We start from the raw sequence: 18,009 nt of genomic DNA, 5'->3' as shown, positions 1-18,009 counted from the left end.
GAATAATATTGTTGTAAACAACTCATTTAAAGTCCCAGTCAAGTCATATGTAAAAATAACTTAAGTTCAAGTCGAGTCTTTTTGAATAAACAACAAGTTCAGTCATAATTATTAGAGCCAGTCAAATTCAAATCAAGTTCTTGTCATATAAATTGCACTTTAAGCTATTAGATTGGTAAACTCACCTAAAAAGTAAATACAATTTATTTCTCGAAAATGATTTATTTCTTGTATAGGTGGATAAATACACAATTAATGTATCGATTCAGGAATCAGGCCCGCCAAGTACTTCATTTTTCTATATTGGGCCTGCCTACTGGAGAAGTTGCCCACCCCTGGTTTAATTAGTACCTATTTAACTTTTATCTGTCTAATCTTTATGTATATATTAAAACACGGAGAAAATGGATCACAAATCCCCCCACACATTTCCTCAGTACAGTTTACCATAGCATGCCTCTAACAAAGATTCCATAAGTGAATATTTTATAAGGTTACTAAACTCTGCAATGTATATTTGTAATTGATTGGCTAAAGCTATTTGTTTATTTAAACAGGGGTCAATTGCCTAACTTGTTGGTTTTCAAATATTTTAAATTGTGGAAGTTAGGGATGTTCAAAGTAGAATATCGAAACTTTAGGCCAATATTCAGCGAGGTTATGCAGTTATGCGCAGTGTAATTGCCAAGAATTCGTTAAGTCAATAGTAACTTTGTAATCTTTGCAGTACATTATTTGATTGCATAACAGATCACGTTAGTAAAAAAATAAGACCACAACAAATTCTTGAAAATAAAGCACCGAATTGCTTAAGACTTCTGTGTGCAGTGTTGCACTGTACTTACTATTGGCAACAACCTAGACAGTTGAGATATTACAGTTTACATAACTGCTTCAAATGACAGTTGTTAATTTTTTTTTATTATAATGTACACATGTTAGCAAATTGTTTGGGCGATTTATCGCTGTGATTGTTGTCCCTGTAGGGTAGATTAAGATTAATCTCTTCCCCAAACAAAATCGAGGTTAAATAAATAAAAATATACTAGGATTCGCTATTCTGGATTCGTTATTCTAGATTCGAAACCTAGTATTCTAGAATACCCTGGGATTCCACTTTAAACATCCCTAGTGGAAGTATATGTGTATTTGGTGTGTTATCTTAATGATTTGATTGCTTATTAGAGACGAAATCTTCTCAAATTGAATGCTAAATAAAGAAACATAAATATAAATGCAGATCATACCAAAGTTCATCAACAAGGTGCTATCATTCTGTATGTTTTAAATAATTTTATCTGATGTTACCAATTGTTTATACACTAAAAAATAAGAAAACATTTGTGTATAGCTGTTTTTAGTTTTTATTTACACAATTTAAGAATAATTAATTATCAACCAAACACATATAAGAAACTTGTTAATCAAAACTGCATAGCAAATATCCTAAAAAGCAATTAATTTAATGAAACAACAATTAATAAAATATTAGGTAATCAACAATGTATCAGAACTCTTTCAACATTAACATTGTTTTCACATCCAAGCACTAGTAAGAAAAAGCACGACCGAAATGTATAGGTATAATAATGAATGTAAAAGTAAAATTTGGACATATCAACACTGTTCGGTAATTAAGTGATCATTTGTGACAATAAAAAAATAACAACAAGTAACATATAGTGCTTTAATAAAATTAAAACTGATACAGCTTTTTTGCATATATAGCGATTAAATAAAAAGTTTAAGCCATACACCACTTTATAAAAGTAGATAAAAAATCATGGTTTGTCAGAATTAAATGTGTTTATGGAGTTATTTTTTTCTTCAAGTGAAGCCATGTCTATAACATAAGTCATGCATGTAAATAGGCAAAGTACACAATCAGTAATAATTTGTGGATACATGTAAAGTGTCTATAACAATTTAAAATATTCACAAAGAACTGTAGGATATGCTTTTTCTTTTGCAAATAAAAATGGTAATAGTCAACCCAACCAGGACAGATGAAACAGCAACAAGGATACCAATAAATAAACCATCAACACCTAAGAAGTACAAATAAATACTATTTTAGATTAAAATGGAAATAATTTGTTGTGGGTCTTCAACCAAACCATTTTAGTCAGTCTGAAAATACTGTGCGTGCATTAAATCAGTTTTTCTACGAGTTCAAAGTAAGAACCTATAAGTACCCTAGCCAGATCCATCAAAGATATGGACCAATACACCAAAAAAATAGTTTTGCTGAATTTTGGTTTATTCATTTGTTCAAGTTTAGGGACACAGGCATTGATTCTTTGTATCAGCTTGGGTCAAAGGCTTATAAAAATTAACCAAAATAACATTTGGAAAGTGTTTTATTGCATTAGTGCAGCGATTTTTAAGCTGAAAAGATGGTCAGGGGCACAAAATATTTATTCATCTTACAAATGTTCCACGGAACAAAGGTTGAAAATCACTGGTTTAACATAATGGACTTACATAGCTTTTATTTTATGAAAGTAATTATCCACTATAACCAGTTGGTATTTTCTATTGTGATTTGCTTAATTTATTGTTATGTAATAATAAGACTCTTTGCATTAAAATAAGATTGTAATAAAGCCTGAATATCAATTTTTTCTCATCTAAACAGGCCCAGATATCGGCTTTTGCACTAAGACAGGGGTTCTTAAACTTTTTTTACCAGGGACCCCTACATTTTTTTTGCTATGCGTGGACCGTGGTAGAAGAAAATTTTCAAAAATGATGTCATAAATGGATGTCACAATACAAATAGACTTCAGAAATCTGTCTATTTCGGTCCAAAAATGTGAAAGTGTAATGGAGTCTACATTTAGTGCAAAAGCGTTTTAATTTTAATGAAAGTTATTTTAAAAATTGATTAACTCTTAAATATTCATGACTATTTCCACTAGGCCTTTACATACCCCCTAATACTAGTTAACTGACCCCCAAGGGGTCCATGGACCCCAGTTTAAGAAAAGTTGAAGACACTTCAGTAGTAAAGTTGACTGGCATTTTTTACTGTTTCTGAAACACATATTTATATAATTTAAACCAATTAAATCACCCATTTCAGCATCAAAATGATGAAAACACTTTTGCATTGTATCATGTTTGTATAGATTTTCAAGAGATTTTACTTATTTTTGCTCAATCCAAATAAGTAACCTATATTTCAAAATATATACCTGTTGTCACGCTCTTTGAAGCAGGGTTACTTATAGCTGCCCCAACCAAGGTTCTGATTTCAACAGTATATGATTTGGATGGTGCCAAACCAGTGATGATTGTAGTTGTAGTTGTGCCATTACTAATATTTAAGGGCTGGTCACTATGACTCGGTATCCAAGTCACCATATACCCAGTAGATAAAGCTATAGGTGACCAAACCACTTTGATTTGTGATGTGACCCATTTAGTTGAACTGGTTAGTAAAACATTAAATGGTGGTGCAGGATCTGAAAAAAATTGTAACTGTTAAGAAAAATATTTGTAACCCATTTAAAATTAAAACCATTTTATCCACTAACAATAACGTTTTTTAATAATGAAATTAACAATTTTATTTCAATTTTAAATTGATTTCTTGACAAATCTGTTCAATTCCCCAATTTTAGTTTGAACTGACTCAAAATAAAAAGAATAAAAATAAAAAAGCTTCTTATTCTTAATCTTAAAACAAGTGCAAGCTGTTACTGAAAAAAAAAAATTCCTGGCAGTTGATATCTGGGAGGACTCCAGTCATACAACCGAAATAAGAACAACATCAATGTCGGAATAAATCATACTTTCAAGGTGTTATACTGGCCATTTAGGTTTTATTCCAATGTACTGAGGATTTATTCCTGCAGGTTTAGGTCTTATTCAGACCAGTGGTCTTCATCCTGTGGGTCGCGACCCCAAGTGCGGTCGCCTGAAATTTTTCTGGGGTCGCCATACCTCACCATATTTGTGCTGTTTTAGTACGATTTATGTATTTGTTTTTTTTTAGAACGATGTCACACCAATAAACGTGACCGAGTACATAGCATAGACAAGCTTTTCTTTCTTCTACACCAGGGGTTCTTAAACTGGGCTCCATATTTTTTTTGCCTTTTGATTTTGCCCTACAAAAAATGTTAGGGTACCGTGGTAAAAAAAGTTTAAGAACCCTTGTTCTACATAAAATAGCTGTTTGGCTCTTAAAAGCTGCTAGGTTAAAAATATTTCAGCAAATAAATATTTACTTTTGAACTTCGATGCGATTAATTTACCAGACTCCATCCAATTTTGTGAGTTAACTACTCTTTCCGTTTTCCATCACATGCCTTTGTTTAACGAAATTCAGCGTAACGACCACAAAACCGAAACATCGTAATCGCTTGGAAATAGAGCATGAGGGTTATGCTTATGAAAAGTGGAGCCGCGTTTTCAAAAGGATATCATGTAGGTGCTAAAAATTTTGGGTTCGTTTGTATGCTAAATTCAAAGTCATAATTTAAAGAACACTTGCTAAAAGAAATCATTTTGGTGCACATATGTAGCCACATTTTACTGAAAATGTGTATAATTTATGCATATTCGCTCGATTTTTCAAAAAGCATAATGTAGAGATAAACGAGTTTCGCACGAAGCGTGAAATATTTTTTCATTTGGTTTGATAATATAGGCAAAAAATTAGACACACAAGAATTGATACTCCTAACACTGTTCCAGGATTATTTAAAATATATTTATTCCTATCTGAAAACAAAAGGGGTCGCAATGTAAATTCTGATTCCATTTTATTTAAATTGGGGTTGCTTATTAAAAAGGTTGGAGACCACTGATTCAGATGATTTAAATCTTATTCATTGGTCTTAATACTATGGTAATATAGATCATTCTGCTTTAGATATTGTTGTTTGTAGGACTTACTGTGTGCTTCCATCGGGGATAAGAAAGTTACAAACCTGTTGCTGTTGAATTTAATGCTGGATCACTTTGTGCTGTCGCCTTTATGGCTGTAACTTGCACAGTATACATCTGTCCAGGTGTTAAATAGGTGATGGTCATGGATGCATTGGTAACATCTATTGGCTGTTGCATGCCATCTTTTGGGGTCCAAGTCACTCTATAAAAAGTTGCTTCAGCTACGCGCGTCCAATTAACTTTTATTTGGGCAATTGTACCAGCTGTTGAAGGATTCAGCATCAAAAGAGTAGGTGGTGGGAGAGATTTTGCTAAGACAAGCAAAAGTTTACGTAACAATCAAAAGTTGTTGTTCGGATAGTGCAACAAGTCTATCTTAATATCAAAATTCTTAAACAGCATAATAACTTTCGTAACATTCTAATTTATATAAAAAAAAAATCATGTATTATTCACAATAAACTCTACAAAATAAACCTGTAGTTGTTGTGTATGAAGATGGGTTGCTGACTACCATTCCAACGGCAGCCCGGACTTCAACATTGTAAGTCTGACTAGGGTGCAAATCTTTGATAACTACAGTTGTGCTGGTAATCTCAATCGGCTGGGGAACACCATCGGCGGGAGTCCAATTAACTCTATAACCTGATGCTCCAGCTTCTTTTTTCCAACTTACCAAAATATGAGAAGTGTCTCCAATGGTTGAAGGGTTCAAGGTTACTGAACTGGGTGGTTCAGGAAATGGTGCTAACAAAGACATACACAAATAGCGGTTTATTTGAAACAAATATAACATCATAGCATGCATTTTTTGGCATCTAATTGCCATGAAAAAACTAAATTAGTGTTCTGATTTATTCAAGGAATAGGTTAAACTACCTAATGATGTTCAGGTACACATAGGGATTCCTGATAAAATACGGTAAAAGCATATATATATATATACTCAATGGAAATAATAATAGGTGTTTTATGATACTAGGGTGGTAGGCAATCAAATCTCAAATTATTTTTAGCCATTTGGCTATGGAATACATCAATTTTTTTAAAACCTTATTTTTTTGAAATAGGAAATTAACAACATTAAACCACACAATCAGTTTGAGCTGGACCAGATGAAATTTATTTGCTATAATTTGGTTGGCAGCTTGAAGCACAACAAAGTTACGTTATAAATACCCATAGTACCTGTATTTGCCTCAACTGTTGTGCCATCGCTTGTACCACCAGGGTGATGGACAGTGACAGTCATCCAGTACCTTGTGTCGGAATTCAGGTCACAAACTTTTGCCCTAGTGGCATTTGCCCCAAGGTGTGAGGGGTCTATGTAAGCTGCCCAGGCACCCGGGGTAAATAAAACCTGGTAACCTGTTGCCCCAGTTACAGGATCCCAGAACACATCTATAGTATTCGTTGGATTTGTTTTGGACTGTTGAGCAGTAGCGTTAGGTGGACCAGGTTCTGTCGATAGATATGATTTAATGTTAACGCTACAAACAACAGAGTAGACTTAGGTCCTGCAAAAAAAAGGGGGTGTACTACATGGCACAACACCCCTTATCAGCTCTTGTGTTTGTCAAGGTGTATTTGTTTAAAAAAGGGGCATTTAAAGTGTTCATTGTGAACAGAGTAGTAAATATCATAATTTAAAAGTAAAGATAGACTAATCTTAACAGATCACTATGATCACCGAATATTTTTTCTATTTCACCTTTTGTTATTCATTCAGGTTCGCTGATTAGCAAGTGTGTATTCAACGATTGACAATATTAAGTCAAAACTTCTTCCTGTTTTCAACTTAAAATGTCGAGTTAGGCGCAGCTAATGAACTTATTGTTAAAGCTCTAGGTAATTACCATTTTTTTCTAAGTTAGTTTGACATTTCAATGTCAAGTAATGATGCATATGTTAGTTGTTTTACTATTAATTGTTTACTTTTAAGTAGAGAGGGGCCGATATCACTTTTTTAAACCGATACCGATACCCAACTTTTTATATAACTGGAAAATGTTGCAAACTTGAATTAATTGAAAATAAATCTAAATAACGTTTTAGTTTATGTACCTTTATTAAATATTAAGCTATTATTTTGCATATTAACTTGGTGTGATGCTAAAACTTAAACTTTTTCATCAAAAAATGAATATTTTGTTGTACAGGAAAAATTATACTATATTTTCGTACTAACATATCGGGCTGCGTTTACCGATACCGATATATCGGTGGAAGCTAAATATCGGCCGATATCATCGGGAAACTGTATATCGGTCTATCTCTACTTTTAAGGGCAAAATATTAATAGCTAAAAGATTCTTCTTGGGAGTAACTGTACACAAATAGTTTATCAACTGATTTTCGGGGTTACAGTTTACTTGTGATCACAGTAGCATTTCCACCATCACTTATGCCACCAGCGGAGTGCACCTTAACAGTGATGACATATTTAAATCCAGTTTTTAACCCATTGATGGTGGCAGTAGTGTCTTTCGATCCAGGGTTGACAGGATTAACAGAACTACCAGCAGTTTCAGGTTGCCAAGTAACCTCATACCCAGTTGCTGTGGTAACAGAAGACCAAGAAACATCTATGGTGTCTGTTGGATGCCTCATAGACTGTTTAGCAGTAACAACAGGTGGTCCCGGCCCTCCAAAAAAAAAAGTAAAATTAAAAACTCATATTAAGAGTATATATATCATTTACTTCATGCCAGAGTGCAAAATGTTTCACAAGCAAGTTAATCACATCTATGGTTGGAAGCTAAACTGCAAATCATATTAGGGTAATCACTTGTTCAAACATAATTGTTCATTTCTATTTGTTTTAGGTGCATAGGTTTGAAATGTTTAACCCACAGAATTAAAGACCACTATTGCAACAACAATCACTATACCCAAAGTAACTTACATTGTACAGTATATGGCATATTTATTCATCTAGCTATAAAACACCACCAATCAATACAACAGTAGAACATAAAATTTAAATATATTATATTATTAAAAAGAATTTGCAACTTACTTGTAGTTATGTTACCGGATCCGACAAGACCATCACAACAGTCACCATATGATGCTGCGATTTGTACAGTATATTCCACTCCGGGAGTTAATCCACTGATTATGCCACTTGTTGCGAGAGGTACTGAATGATTAAAATTGCCATATGAAGGTAGGCAAAAAAGTTCATACCCAGTGGTTCCAGTTACAGCACCCCAAGAAACAAGAATGGTGCTGGTCGGTTTACTGATTGATTGCGTCAAGTTAAACAATGTTGCTGCATCTAATATACAAAATTTATAAGAAATTCTTTGCCAAATCTTTTATAAGATAAAACTAAAACTGACAATCATCCTTTACTTGAGACAACACAAACAAACAGGTTATTATTACATATTCTTACTTGTTGTTACTGTAGCACTAGCATTGGTTCCATAATTTGAAAATACTTTCACAGCATACACTGTGTTTGGTTTGATGCCTTTTCCAGATGTTATATGGTCCACATAAACCTACACAAACAGGAAACTATTGTTCACATGTAAATTCTACAAATACTGAGTGTTTATATTTATCTGTTACCAAACAGTAAGCAAACCAATCACTTGAGGCCCTGAAATAGGTTAAAAATTGATTTTGTGGCCCAAATTTGAAAATAGAAAATCAGTGGGTTTAGGTGTAAATTATACATATATTTCACTCCCACTTTCTGGTAATGGATGGACAGCTTGTGGCTCACAAGTAAAGTAAGGCCATAAACAAAAAAATTAAGGTCTGCTAACCAGTAAAAAAACTTTGGTTTTACGACTTGGAAATGTATTACTAACATAACATTAAGTGCCTTTTTTTGAGCACTTTAGTTTCAGTTACACTTGGTAGTTTTTTAATATTATTTCTTTGCTGCAGTTTCCCTGCTAAGTTTTAAAATAACCCGCCCGCCCCCCCCTCCCCCACCAACCCCCAACAAACTTATCTTTGTAATGGTAAGCCTCCAAAATAAGAACAGTAGTTATATCTAGATATCCCATAGTACAGGTATTTTAAATACAGATATCACATGACTTTTACTAACCGGACTCAAAGATGCTGTACCGTTAGCTTGAGTGATGTTAGGATCTACAAAATGTCCTTCTTCAATATATGTGTAGTAGGGAGCATAGAGAGTTTCAGACCATTGAACTACAAACCAGTTTGATGAGTATGTTGTTACTTTAACATCCCCATCAACCAGACAATTTGCCTGGAAAATCAATGTAACAAGACATTTTTTATTTATTTTATAACTGTAGAGCAAAATGTATCATTGTTCATTAAAATATATGTTATTCATTGAAAAAAAAATGATAAATTTATATAGCTAAATGAGAAAGTTTGTGAGCCGGACCATTGTAGGATTGTTGGATGTCATTTGTTTGCCCGGTCGATCGGTTGCATAGCAACGTTGTCATCGCCTAACATAAGGACCGGCGAACCCCCACCATGTGCTCGCTTTATAACGGGAGCGCCATGACATATCATAAAAACTCTTAACGAAACCGGGGAAAACTTTTTTTAAGCGCAATTACCGGCGTTGACATCAAAAATTAAATTAAGTATAATGCTTTTAATAACAATAAATGTTAGTGTTTTCAAAAAGATGTTTGACATGCTTAGCCATTGGGTATTTAGTCCTTCCAGTGGTTTTAGATGTAACAAACACATCACATTTTATAAAATTTATTGTTACTGAACGTGTGCAACGTTCCAAGTAAAGACTTCAGTTTAAAACTTATTGCAGTATGTTTAACCACGCATAATTTAGGCAAACCGATTTTCATTACTTAAAAGATGTATGACATGCTTAACCAAGTGTTGTGTGCTATAGTCGCACTTTGGTTGCATGTTAAATCCACAAGGTGCGCATGTGACTTCTTGCAAAACCTCTTGACGTAAAACGGTAAAACGTTTCCAAACATTTATAGGACAATAACCTGCGACCGTAAAAATCAAGTCATTGCCTTAGTAAAAATACAATTTCATATGGCAAAGCTACTGTTATGTTTAATAGCTTTTTGCAGTTTGTTTAAACCTGTAAAAGATAGTCTAAGTTCGCAAAATATTGCATTAATTGAAGCGTTTTCCTTTACATTCTTTCATGAGTCATTAATACACCTACACAGACAACGTACAGCAACCCTAACAAGTATAAACTATGTAACATTGATCTTCCATAATCACGGGCTATAACATGAGGCTAGCAGTTTAACATGCTACAACATCATGTGCAATAGTGATAAAGAACCCACAGCAGTGTTCCCGATAAGCGCACTTTTTTTTCGCATTTGCGCAAAATTTTGGGCACTTGCGCACTTTTTTTCACAGAAGTGCGCAAGCAAAACAAAAAATTAAAAGTTGTTTTTTTACTTCAATTCAACCTCCAGTCGTCTCCTAAAGCCCAGATTATCACTATTTTGCAAAGATTAGTACATATAATACCTTATGTACCCCATTCTTACTAAACAAAAGTTTCAAAAAAGTGCCAAATTAGTTTTATCTAACCTTCGTACCGACAAAAAAGTGCCCAAATTAGTTTTATTCGAGCTACGTACAACAACAAAAGTGCCCAAATTAGTTTTATCTAAGCTACATACAGAATAAAAAGTGCCCAAATTAGTTTTATTCGAGCTACGTACGACCAAAAAAGTGCCCAAATTAGTTTTATTCAAGCTACGAACAACGAAAAAAGTACCCAAATTAGTTTTATCTAAGCTACGTACAGAACAAAAAGTGCCCAAATTAGTTTTATTCGAGCTACGTACGGAACAAAAACTGCCCAAATCAGTTTTATTTAAGCTATGTACGGACAAAAAGTGCCCAAATTAGTTTTATTCAAGCAACGTACGACCAAAAAATTGCCCAAATTAGTTTTATCCGAGCTACGCACGGAACAAAAAGTGCCCAAATTAGTTTTAACTTGGCTACGTGCGAGCAAAAAAGTGTTCAAATTAGTTTGCTTTGAAATATATGTCGAAAAAAGTTGTTCCTAACTATGGGAGGCACTCCCCCTAAATAGAGCGCTGGCAAATTCTTAGGGCGTCGCAAGTACGTCTATAAATATTTTCTATTAAGTGCAGTAATTTTTATGGTTACATGTTACATCTGGTGTAATTTTTATGGTTACATGTTACATCACCCGATCCGTCAGGAATTATTGCAGTTCTAAACTGTTTTTAACGCTTAAAACCGGGGTCGGCAACCTATGGCCTGCGGGCCAGATCCGCCAATATAATTCATCCGGCCCGCCGCCTCTTGACAAACTATTCACGAGTCCATTTCAAATACTTTTTGACTATTTAAACTATGTGAATGCAGAAAATTTTCGCGCTTCGCGCAATTACATTTTGATGCTGTCTTATAAACTCGATCAGCACCTTGTTACCGTTGCGCCATGGAAGGCATTATATATAGTATAACAAAAAATAGCCCTCGCTTCGCTCGCCTTCTACTTCAAGGTCTACTTCCTTCTACTTCAAGGTTAATAAACACTCAACAAGATAAACTATTAAGGTCACTTTTCATTAGTAGTATGGATGACGACATGTGGACTCGAATGAAAACCAAACAAGCGCTATTTTACGCGCTTTGCGCCAACACTTTACTGCCTCCTCGAATGTAATTAAACACTTTTTAAGTGCCAAAAAAGATTCAAGGCCCGTCTGATTTACACTGTTGTTCTAACACTTTAATAACACATTTTTTCATTTCGTGCGGCCCGCATCGACCTTGCTGGGTTTGGTTTTGGCCCGTGACTAGAAAAAAGTTGACGACCGCTGGCTTAAAAGGTTAGGACTTCCCGCAGATAAAACTTTTCGCTCATTGTTTTGGTAATACAGTGTAAAATGCAATTTATAACATACCCCCAAAAAGCAAATTTGCGTGTTGTGTCAACTAAAGGAGTAGGTTAAATTTAACAGGAAAGACGCGAAATAAACAGGAAAGACGCGAAGATTTTTTAATTAAAGTTATCAACTTAAGAAAAATGCGTAATCCGTTTAAAACTTAAAAATTCTTACGGATAAAACCGCTGCACTACGCGCGATAATTACCTTGGCCATTAGGCGGTTACACCGCGTTCCGCTTGACTAAGTCCAAGCGAAATCATGTCTCAAGCGAGCGCAGTTCTCCAAATAAAGAGACATGTCTGGCAGAAATTAGTTAAGATTATAGCAATGCCTCTCGTGCTCTCCCGCTCATATTGCTCCTCTCCATTTCAACACAAACACCCCGATGGACAAAGCAAGCAAAAAATAATTAATTTAAGAGCTAATAATAACGCAGTTAGGGTAAATTCCGTGAGCGGATATTAACAGACTAAAAAAAGGGAAGACCCCCAAAAAAAGGTCTACCGCGTATCCAATTTGGGCACTTTTTTGTTGGGAATTTTGGGCACTTTGCGCACTTATTTTTTACTTGTGCCCAAAATTTTGGGCACCTGCGCACATGGTAAAAAATTAGAGGGAACACTGGCCCACAGTATGGATGTTTCATTTTGTTTAATCACACAAAATTCAGGTAGACTTTGTACATTATCGTGGTTATTGTAGATGTTATTAATTTTGAACCAGTTAGAATAAGTGATAAATATTCTATTTAACCTGGGCAACACTGGGTATTTCGTCTAGTATGAAGCACTTTAGAGAACAAACTATGTAGAAACAATAAATCATATTTGTATAGTAGTTTTTGTGTGTGTGACACATACAAAAAGCAAATTAGAGTTTAGAGCAGGGGTTTTTAACCTGTTTTGTATGTTTTACCCTTCAAACAAAGATGAATATCAAATTTACCCAAAATGGTGCTCATTTGTTAAAAAACGAAAGTAATAATTTACATCAGGCATGACTAAATTAACTAAGAGATAAGGATGTTGTCAATTAACTAAAAAAACATATTAATTAGCAAAATATAACATTATCTACACTAGACTATAAACAATGAATTGGCTGCTAGGCTAACTTTAAATTAGCAGTTAATCTGAACTAGGAAAGTAGGCCACCAACACCCACAGCTGGCACAATTTTCTGTCCTGTCAACTGATGTGTATATTTTGATTGAAAGCTAATTTACCCTGTAAACTGAGGAAATTTACCCCAGGTTACGAAAGGTGGGTTAAGAGTAATGATGAAGAGTTTTCTGTTACATTGTACTCACTATATGGGTAAAATATTAGGTTTTGGCCGAAACCTGGTCTTTTGTTTTTTTATAGTTATGCATTACAGTTTTGCACAACTGGGTCAAATGGCAGTTGTCTGGAATGTTAAACATTTAAAAGATGTTTTTTTTTACAATATATAAACAAATGTTTAGCAAATCTTGTGTGATTAATTGCTGTCAGTGTAAGGCAGTGGTTCTCAACTTGGGTGTTGCGGCACCCTGGGAGGTGAGTACGTTGCATACAGTTGATGTGTGTTGTTCCAGTTCCGTTTATGGTTTGTTATTTTAGTGAAATACCAACGGAACAATCTTGTAGCCGTTGCCGCAATCAATTTACTATTTTTCAGAGGTGCCGCTATTCATAAAGGGCTGAGAAACTCTGGTATAATGTATATTACGAATAAACCCTACCTCAAACAAAATAGAAGTTAAATAATAAATAATAGAAAATATACTAGAATTCAATATTCTGGAATCGTTATTCTAGATTAGAAACCTAATATTCTAGAATCCCTTGAGATTCTACTTTGAACTAACCTTATTGGAATATAATGTATTAGCAAATTGGTTAGTCATTATTTCATGTTTTTGTCACTAAGGTGTATATATACATATATATAATCTACCAAAAATATAGGTTTAATATAATTATTAAAAATATAGTAGGATTCCATTTTATTGATTTGTTTTTCTAGATTAGAAATCTGTTTATCTAGAATACCGTGGGATTCTACTTTGAACATCCCTACTTTAAACCAGAGTCTACAATTTATAGGTATTTTCAAAGAAAAACAAAGCACTTAAAGGATATATGTGACATAAGGTTAAATCCTTAAGAGGTTGATACTTACACTATTTACAACCATCAGCAGAAAGATTCCAGTAGTCACCCTTTCAATCATTGTGGTCCGTTTGATTTACTTTTAGCTTGTACCAAGTGCCCTAGTCAGCTTTAAGGGATTAATACTTTATAAAATCAATCACCAACTAAACGAAACCAAAAAAAAACTGCTTAGGCTATGTACAATGAGGCAACTTAATTTCCAATTTAATTGAAAGATAACATTCCTAACAGACGAAATTCAAGCAGAATTTCCAAAAAGTCAAAGCACTTTACAGGCACCCACATCGTTGCTAACAACGTTTAAATTCTGTGGCCGCTGGGCACCCATGAATTGGTGAACCAATTGGTAAGCACTCCTAAATGGCGCTGGCCTAAAATCTTACCATATTTTACAGTTACAACACAAGTTGTCAAAATTTAAATTGCAAGGAAGCACCTATGGGAGAATAAATATAATATTAATAATTGTCCACCCGAACCTAAAAGCTAACGGCGCTGGTCTAGAATCCTACCACAACGCACATCATTTGGGTTAGGGTGGGTCAAGTATTATCATTAAATAATTGTTATAATAGTACTTAACCCACCCAAACGCTAACTCGCACCAACCAAAATTGTGTACCTTGCTATCCTTGTGATCCTGCATATTTTTAGAAGCACCCCATTGTTACGACGTTACTAGTAATTCTAGAAAATTACCTAGGCCTCCTGTAAAGTCGCTGTGAGTCCTTAATTTTCGGGCAATAAATAACCTACCAAAGAGAACTTATATTAAAGACCACAACAAGAAAACCCAATGTACAGATGTATTGGTTGCAAGAGTAGAATATTTCCACACCACAAACAATAATGACACTTAGACACACACAATTACTTACAAAGGCGACAGACAGAGCATAATGAAACTTAAAGTTTTACTCGCTAATTTCACAAGGCTACACCCAGACGTCTCTCTCCGCTGTAGGCGGTGAGCCGCTCGTAATATACGCTAAAACAAAACTCCTTTTCACGGGAACCGACGCGCTCCCGGAAACCCCAGGCCTGCCTTACAGGGCGGCCGTTTCGTGGAAAGATAACATTGGGCGGACCTTTTAGTGAGAAGTTAAACCGCGCCGGAAAACAAGCGATAAATGATTGTGAGATTTGCAGAAATGTTTGGAGACAGGAAAAAACATGTCTAAAGTCCAATTAACGGCGAACACCACAGCGCACAAGAATATTACGTTAATATACAATTATACATGTCTCGAAATGCGAAAACCTAATTCCTAGCCCTACATTTAAGAACAAAGGCGCAAAATTAATAATGAATGTTAGAATTTACAGTCGGCGTAATTAGCAACCGGTGATAATTTTGTAGTGCTAATTAAGCACGTAACACCATGTTAGTTGTTGCGAAACGATACAAGACTTTTGATATAGGGGATTCCCCAGATTAAGTATTACAAACAACAATGGAAACTTGGAGCTATAAGGCAATTTGAGGACCGACTGAAGCTGAGCATGCCTCTTTACTGACTTTTTTCAAAAACTATCAAGGACAGCAATCTTTTATGTACGATTCGTGTACTAAAAATCAAGAATGTTTTCCTATACATGTATAGGCTACACAGCAGGGGCGGAACCCAAGAGGGTGGGGATGCCCCCCTAAAAACTGCATTTTTTGCCTGTGTTAAGTACGGAAATGCATTTATTTGCGGTGCCGAATCTTAGCATATTTTGATAATAAATCGTTTTTATCGCACCCCAAAAAATAAAAGTTTTGGCAATTTAAATAATATAAAGGTATTTTTGGCTTTGCGCAAATCGATAACATCTGTAGAGTCATGTCTCACCTGTTGAAATATACACATTATTAACATCTGTAGAGTCATGTCTCACCTGTTGAAATATACACATCTTTGTAATGTAGCTTTTGTATTAAAAGTAACACCCCTCCAACCTTAAACTTTGACAAAATAAACGAACTGTTGTGATGTTCTTCAGGTTACTTTTTATGACTTTACGTTGTGACGCAACTTTGTGACTTCATCTCTGCAAAAATTTATGGTCCCTAACTCCCCACCAACTAAAATCCTAGATCCGTGCTTAGTACACAACAGCAACGCATGTTTGTGCTTGTGATTACAGCGTGTTCGCCTGGTAAAGTGTTAAATGTTTAACCTCGATAGGCTACTCTTTTTCTTGCTGGGCCGGTCTGGCAAATTCAGTCGGCTGATGGAAAAGAGAGAACTAGAACATTATACGAATGCCATACTAGCGAGAAGTGCTTTTATTGCGCTGTAAGATTTTTTTATTAAAAGCGGAGCTATGCTGAATTTATCGAATGTAAAGCCTACACTAAACCTATGAGCGACCTGACAATTTACACTTTGAATTGAAATGCAATGGCAGTATGGTTAGTTTCGATTTAGTGGAGTCAGCTAGTACGGTGGTCAATGTTTCCCTGTTGAAATATACACAGCTGATGTGGGCAATTTCAATTTGGTTTGATGTGACATGGCAATTATAACCACTTAGCGAAAATGCTAGTAAAGGTGCCGAGAACTATTTATATTTTGTATCTTACGAATAATGGTACCGTAATATAAGCCCTAAAAATTTGAAACCGACTGCGGTTGATAAAGCACCTGGAGCCCTTTAGATAATTACTTTTAGTTAAAATAAAACGAAAATAAACGTTTCAAACAGGGATGGCGAAATACCTTTCATCGCGCGGGTCACAAACACGGCCTATAATACTTACAAAATTCTCAAGTGGGTCATATATTTATTTTATTATTTGCTAATTTTATGCGAAACTTTGCTGCTTTTAAGTGTTATTGTCTGGTTTGGTAATTCAAGGTTTTGGACGATTTTCAAATTCGGGTTCCCACGAACATTAATAACCTAGGCCTACATAGTAAATAAATGCTGCAGCATTTTTAATGGAATTGCACGGTACATCTAAAGCAGGGGCGGGCAACTTCTCCGGTCGGCGGGCCAGATATGGCCAAATGAAGTACTTGGCGGGCCGGATTAAGTACTGTCAAAGCTTGCATGTTTTGTCGCTTAATAGCGACTAACGTTGTACTCGTTAAACACGACAACACTTTTTTGCCGACTTAAAGAATAAACTAAGTACAACTTTATAAACCGAAATCGGTTTGTTTAGATGTTATGAGATAAATAATTACACGTTGGGTAAAAATTTGTCAAAATTATTTCAAGTCAAAAACAATTAAAAATGCACATAAATCGTTTACAAAATTAAAAAAATTATTGTCAGCTTTTTTATAATCGACGTTATGTTAAAATGGTATTAAAAAAAGTTTTTTTTTTTTTTTAGTTATATTCAACGACATTTTAACGGTGTTATATATACGCGAGCTTCCAGAATTAACCACCCTGTCCAAGTTTATCGCATTAGGCTCAGCTTCGTTTTTGCATTATACAGTTGTTTATTTCTGATTTGGACAAATATATTGAAGTATTTGCTGTCTTTTTTCTCTTGACAACATTTTCTAAAATAACCAGCGTCTTGGTTTTCTTCGGCAATTTATAGTTATATGACTTTTTGAAATGACAAAAATATCAATTAAGGATTTCAATAATTTTGCATAAACCCGAAATAATAGCTGATTTGTGTTCAACCGATAGTCAATAAAAACACCGGAATCATTTGTTTTTCACCATTCGGATTTTGTTATTCAAAAGAAAATACTGATTCTTGCCGGTTTGAGTGAAAAAGCACTAGGGCATTCAATCCTTGTTAAATTCGCGACACTCCTTCTCAAACTTACATTTTTGGGCAAATCCATGGGAAAATATTCCTTGTAAATTCTAAATATAATTTCAACCCAAAACAAAGAATCTAAAAACACAAGAAAACAAAGAGCCAAAGAATAACTAACAATCTCTATAAATTGACGTACTAAACAAGTAGTGGGGGATTGTGGCAGAATGTGGCCGCGGGCCACATTATCATATAACACCAGAAAGTGTATGCGGGCCGCTCAAAATCTCGTCGCGGGCCGAAAAAAATCACGTTTTAAAAAACCGAACTTTACTGTAAACAAAAATATTGTTCGTTTTTT

At 34.7% G+C, this 18,009-nt stretch overlaps 1 protein-coding gene across 3 annotated transcripts; it reads right to left on the bottom strand.

Annotated features, from left to right (window-relative positions):
• Positions 1 to 959: 959 nt before the first annotated feature.
• On the bottom strand, positions 960 to 14,075 carry LOC146136157 (collagen alpha-1(VII) chain-like). 3 transcript variants are annotated; one of them, XM_083395787.1, is made up of 11 exons: positions 13,941 to 14,075; positions 8,969 to 9,136; positions 8,300 to 8,408; positions 8,089 to 8,179; positions 7,919 to 8,025; positions 7,272 to 7,544; positions 6,088 to 6,360; positions 5,377 to 5,646; positions 4,941 to 5,210; positions 3,198 to 3,467; positions 960 to 2,048 (listed from the first exon to the last, which is right to left on the bottom strand). In XM_083395787.1, the coding sequence occupies exons 1-11, from the start codon at positions 13,989 to 13,991 to the stop codon at positions 1,936 to 1,938; spliced, it is 1,995 nt and encodes a 664-aa protein (XP_083251913.1). In that variant the 5' UTR covers positions 13,992 to 14,075; the 3' UTR covers positions 960 to 1,935. The 3 variants fall into 3 exon arrangements, with proteins under 3 accessions (XP_083251913.1, XP_083251914.1, XP_083251912.1); XM_083395788.1 differs by having other exon boundaries at positions 7,919 to 8,179; positions 8,969 to 9,030; positions 9,114 to 9,136; positions 13,941 to 14,055; XM_083395786.1 differs by having other exon boundaries at positions 7,919 to 8,179.
• Between the last annotated feature and the right edge of the window lie 3,934 nt (positions 14,076 to 18,009).

The sequence above is a fragment of the Ascidiella aspersa genome, chromosome 8 (genome assembly GCF_963924565.1).
Source record: "Ascidiella aspersa chromosome 8, kaAscAspe10.2, whole genome shotgun sequence".
NCBI lineage: Eukaryota > Metazoa > Chordata > Ascidiacea > Phlebobranchia > Ascidiidae > Ascidiella > Ascidiella aspersa.
The sequence above is the reverse complement of the archived record's forward strand: the minus strand, read 5'-3'. Positions and strand labels throughout refer to the sequence as shown.

Coding starts and splice junctions, on each gene's coding strand:
- LOC146136157 (XM_083395786.1), bottom strand. CDS start 13,991: ATGATTGAAAGGGTGACTACTGGAATCTTTCTGCTGATGGTTGTAAAT. Junction 7,545..7,918: donor ATCCGGTAACATAACTACAA/GTAAGTTGCAAA, acceptor TTTTTTTTGGAG/GGCCGGGACCACCTGTTGTT. Junction 3,468..4,940: donor ATTAAATTCAACAGCAACAG/GTTTGTAACTTT, acceptor AATTTTTTTCAG/ATCCTGCACCACCATTTAAT.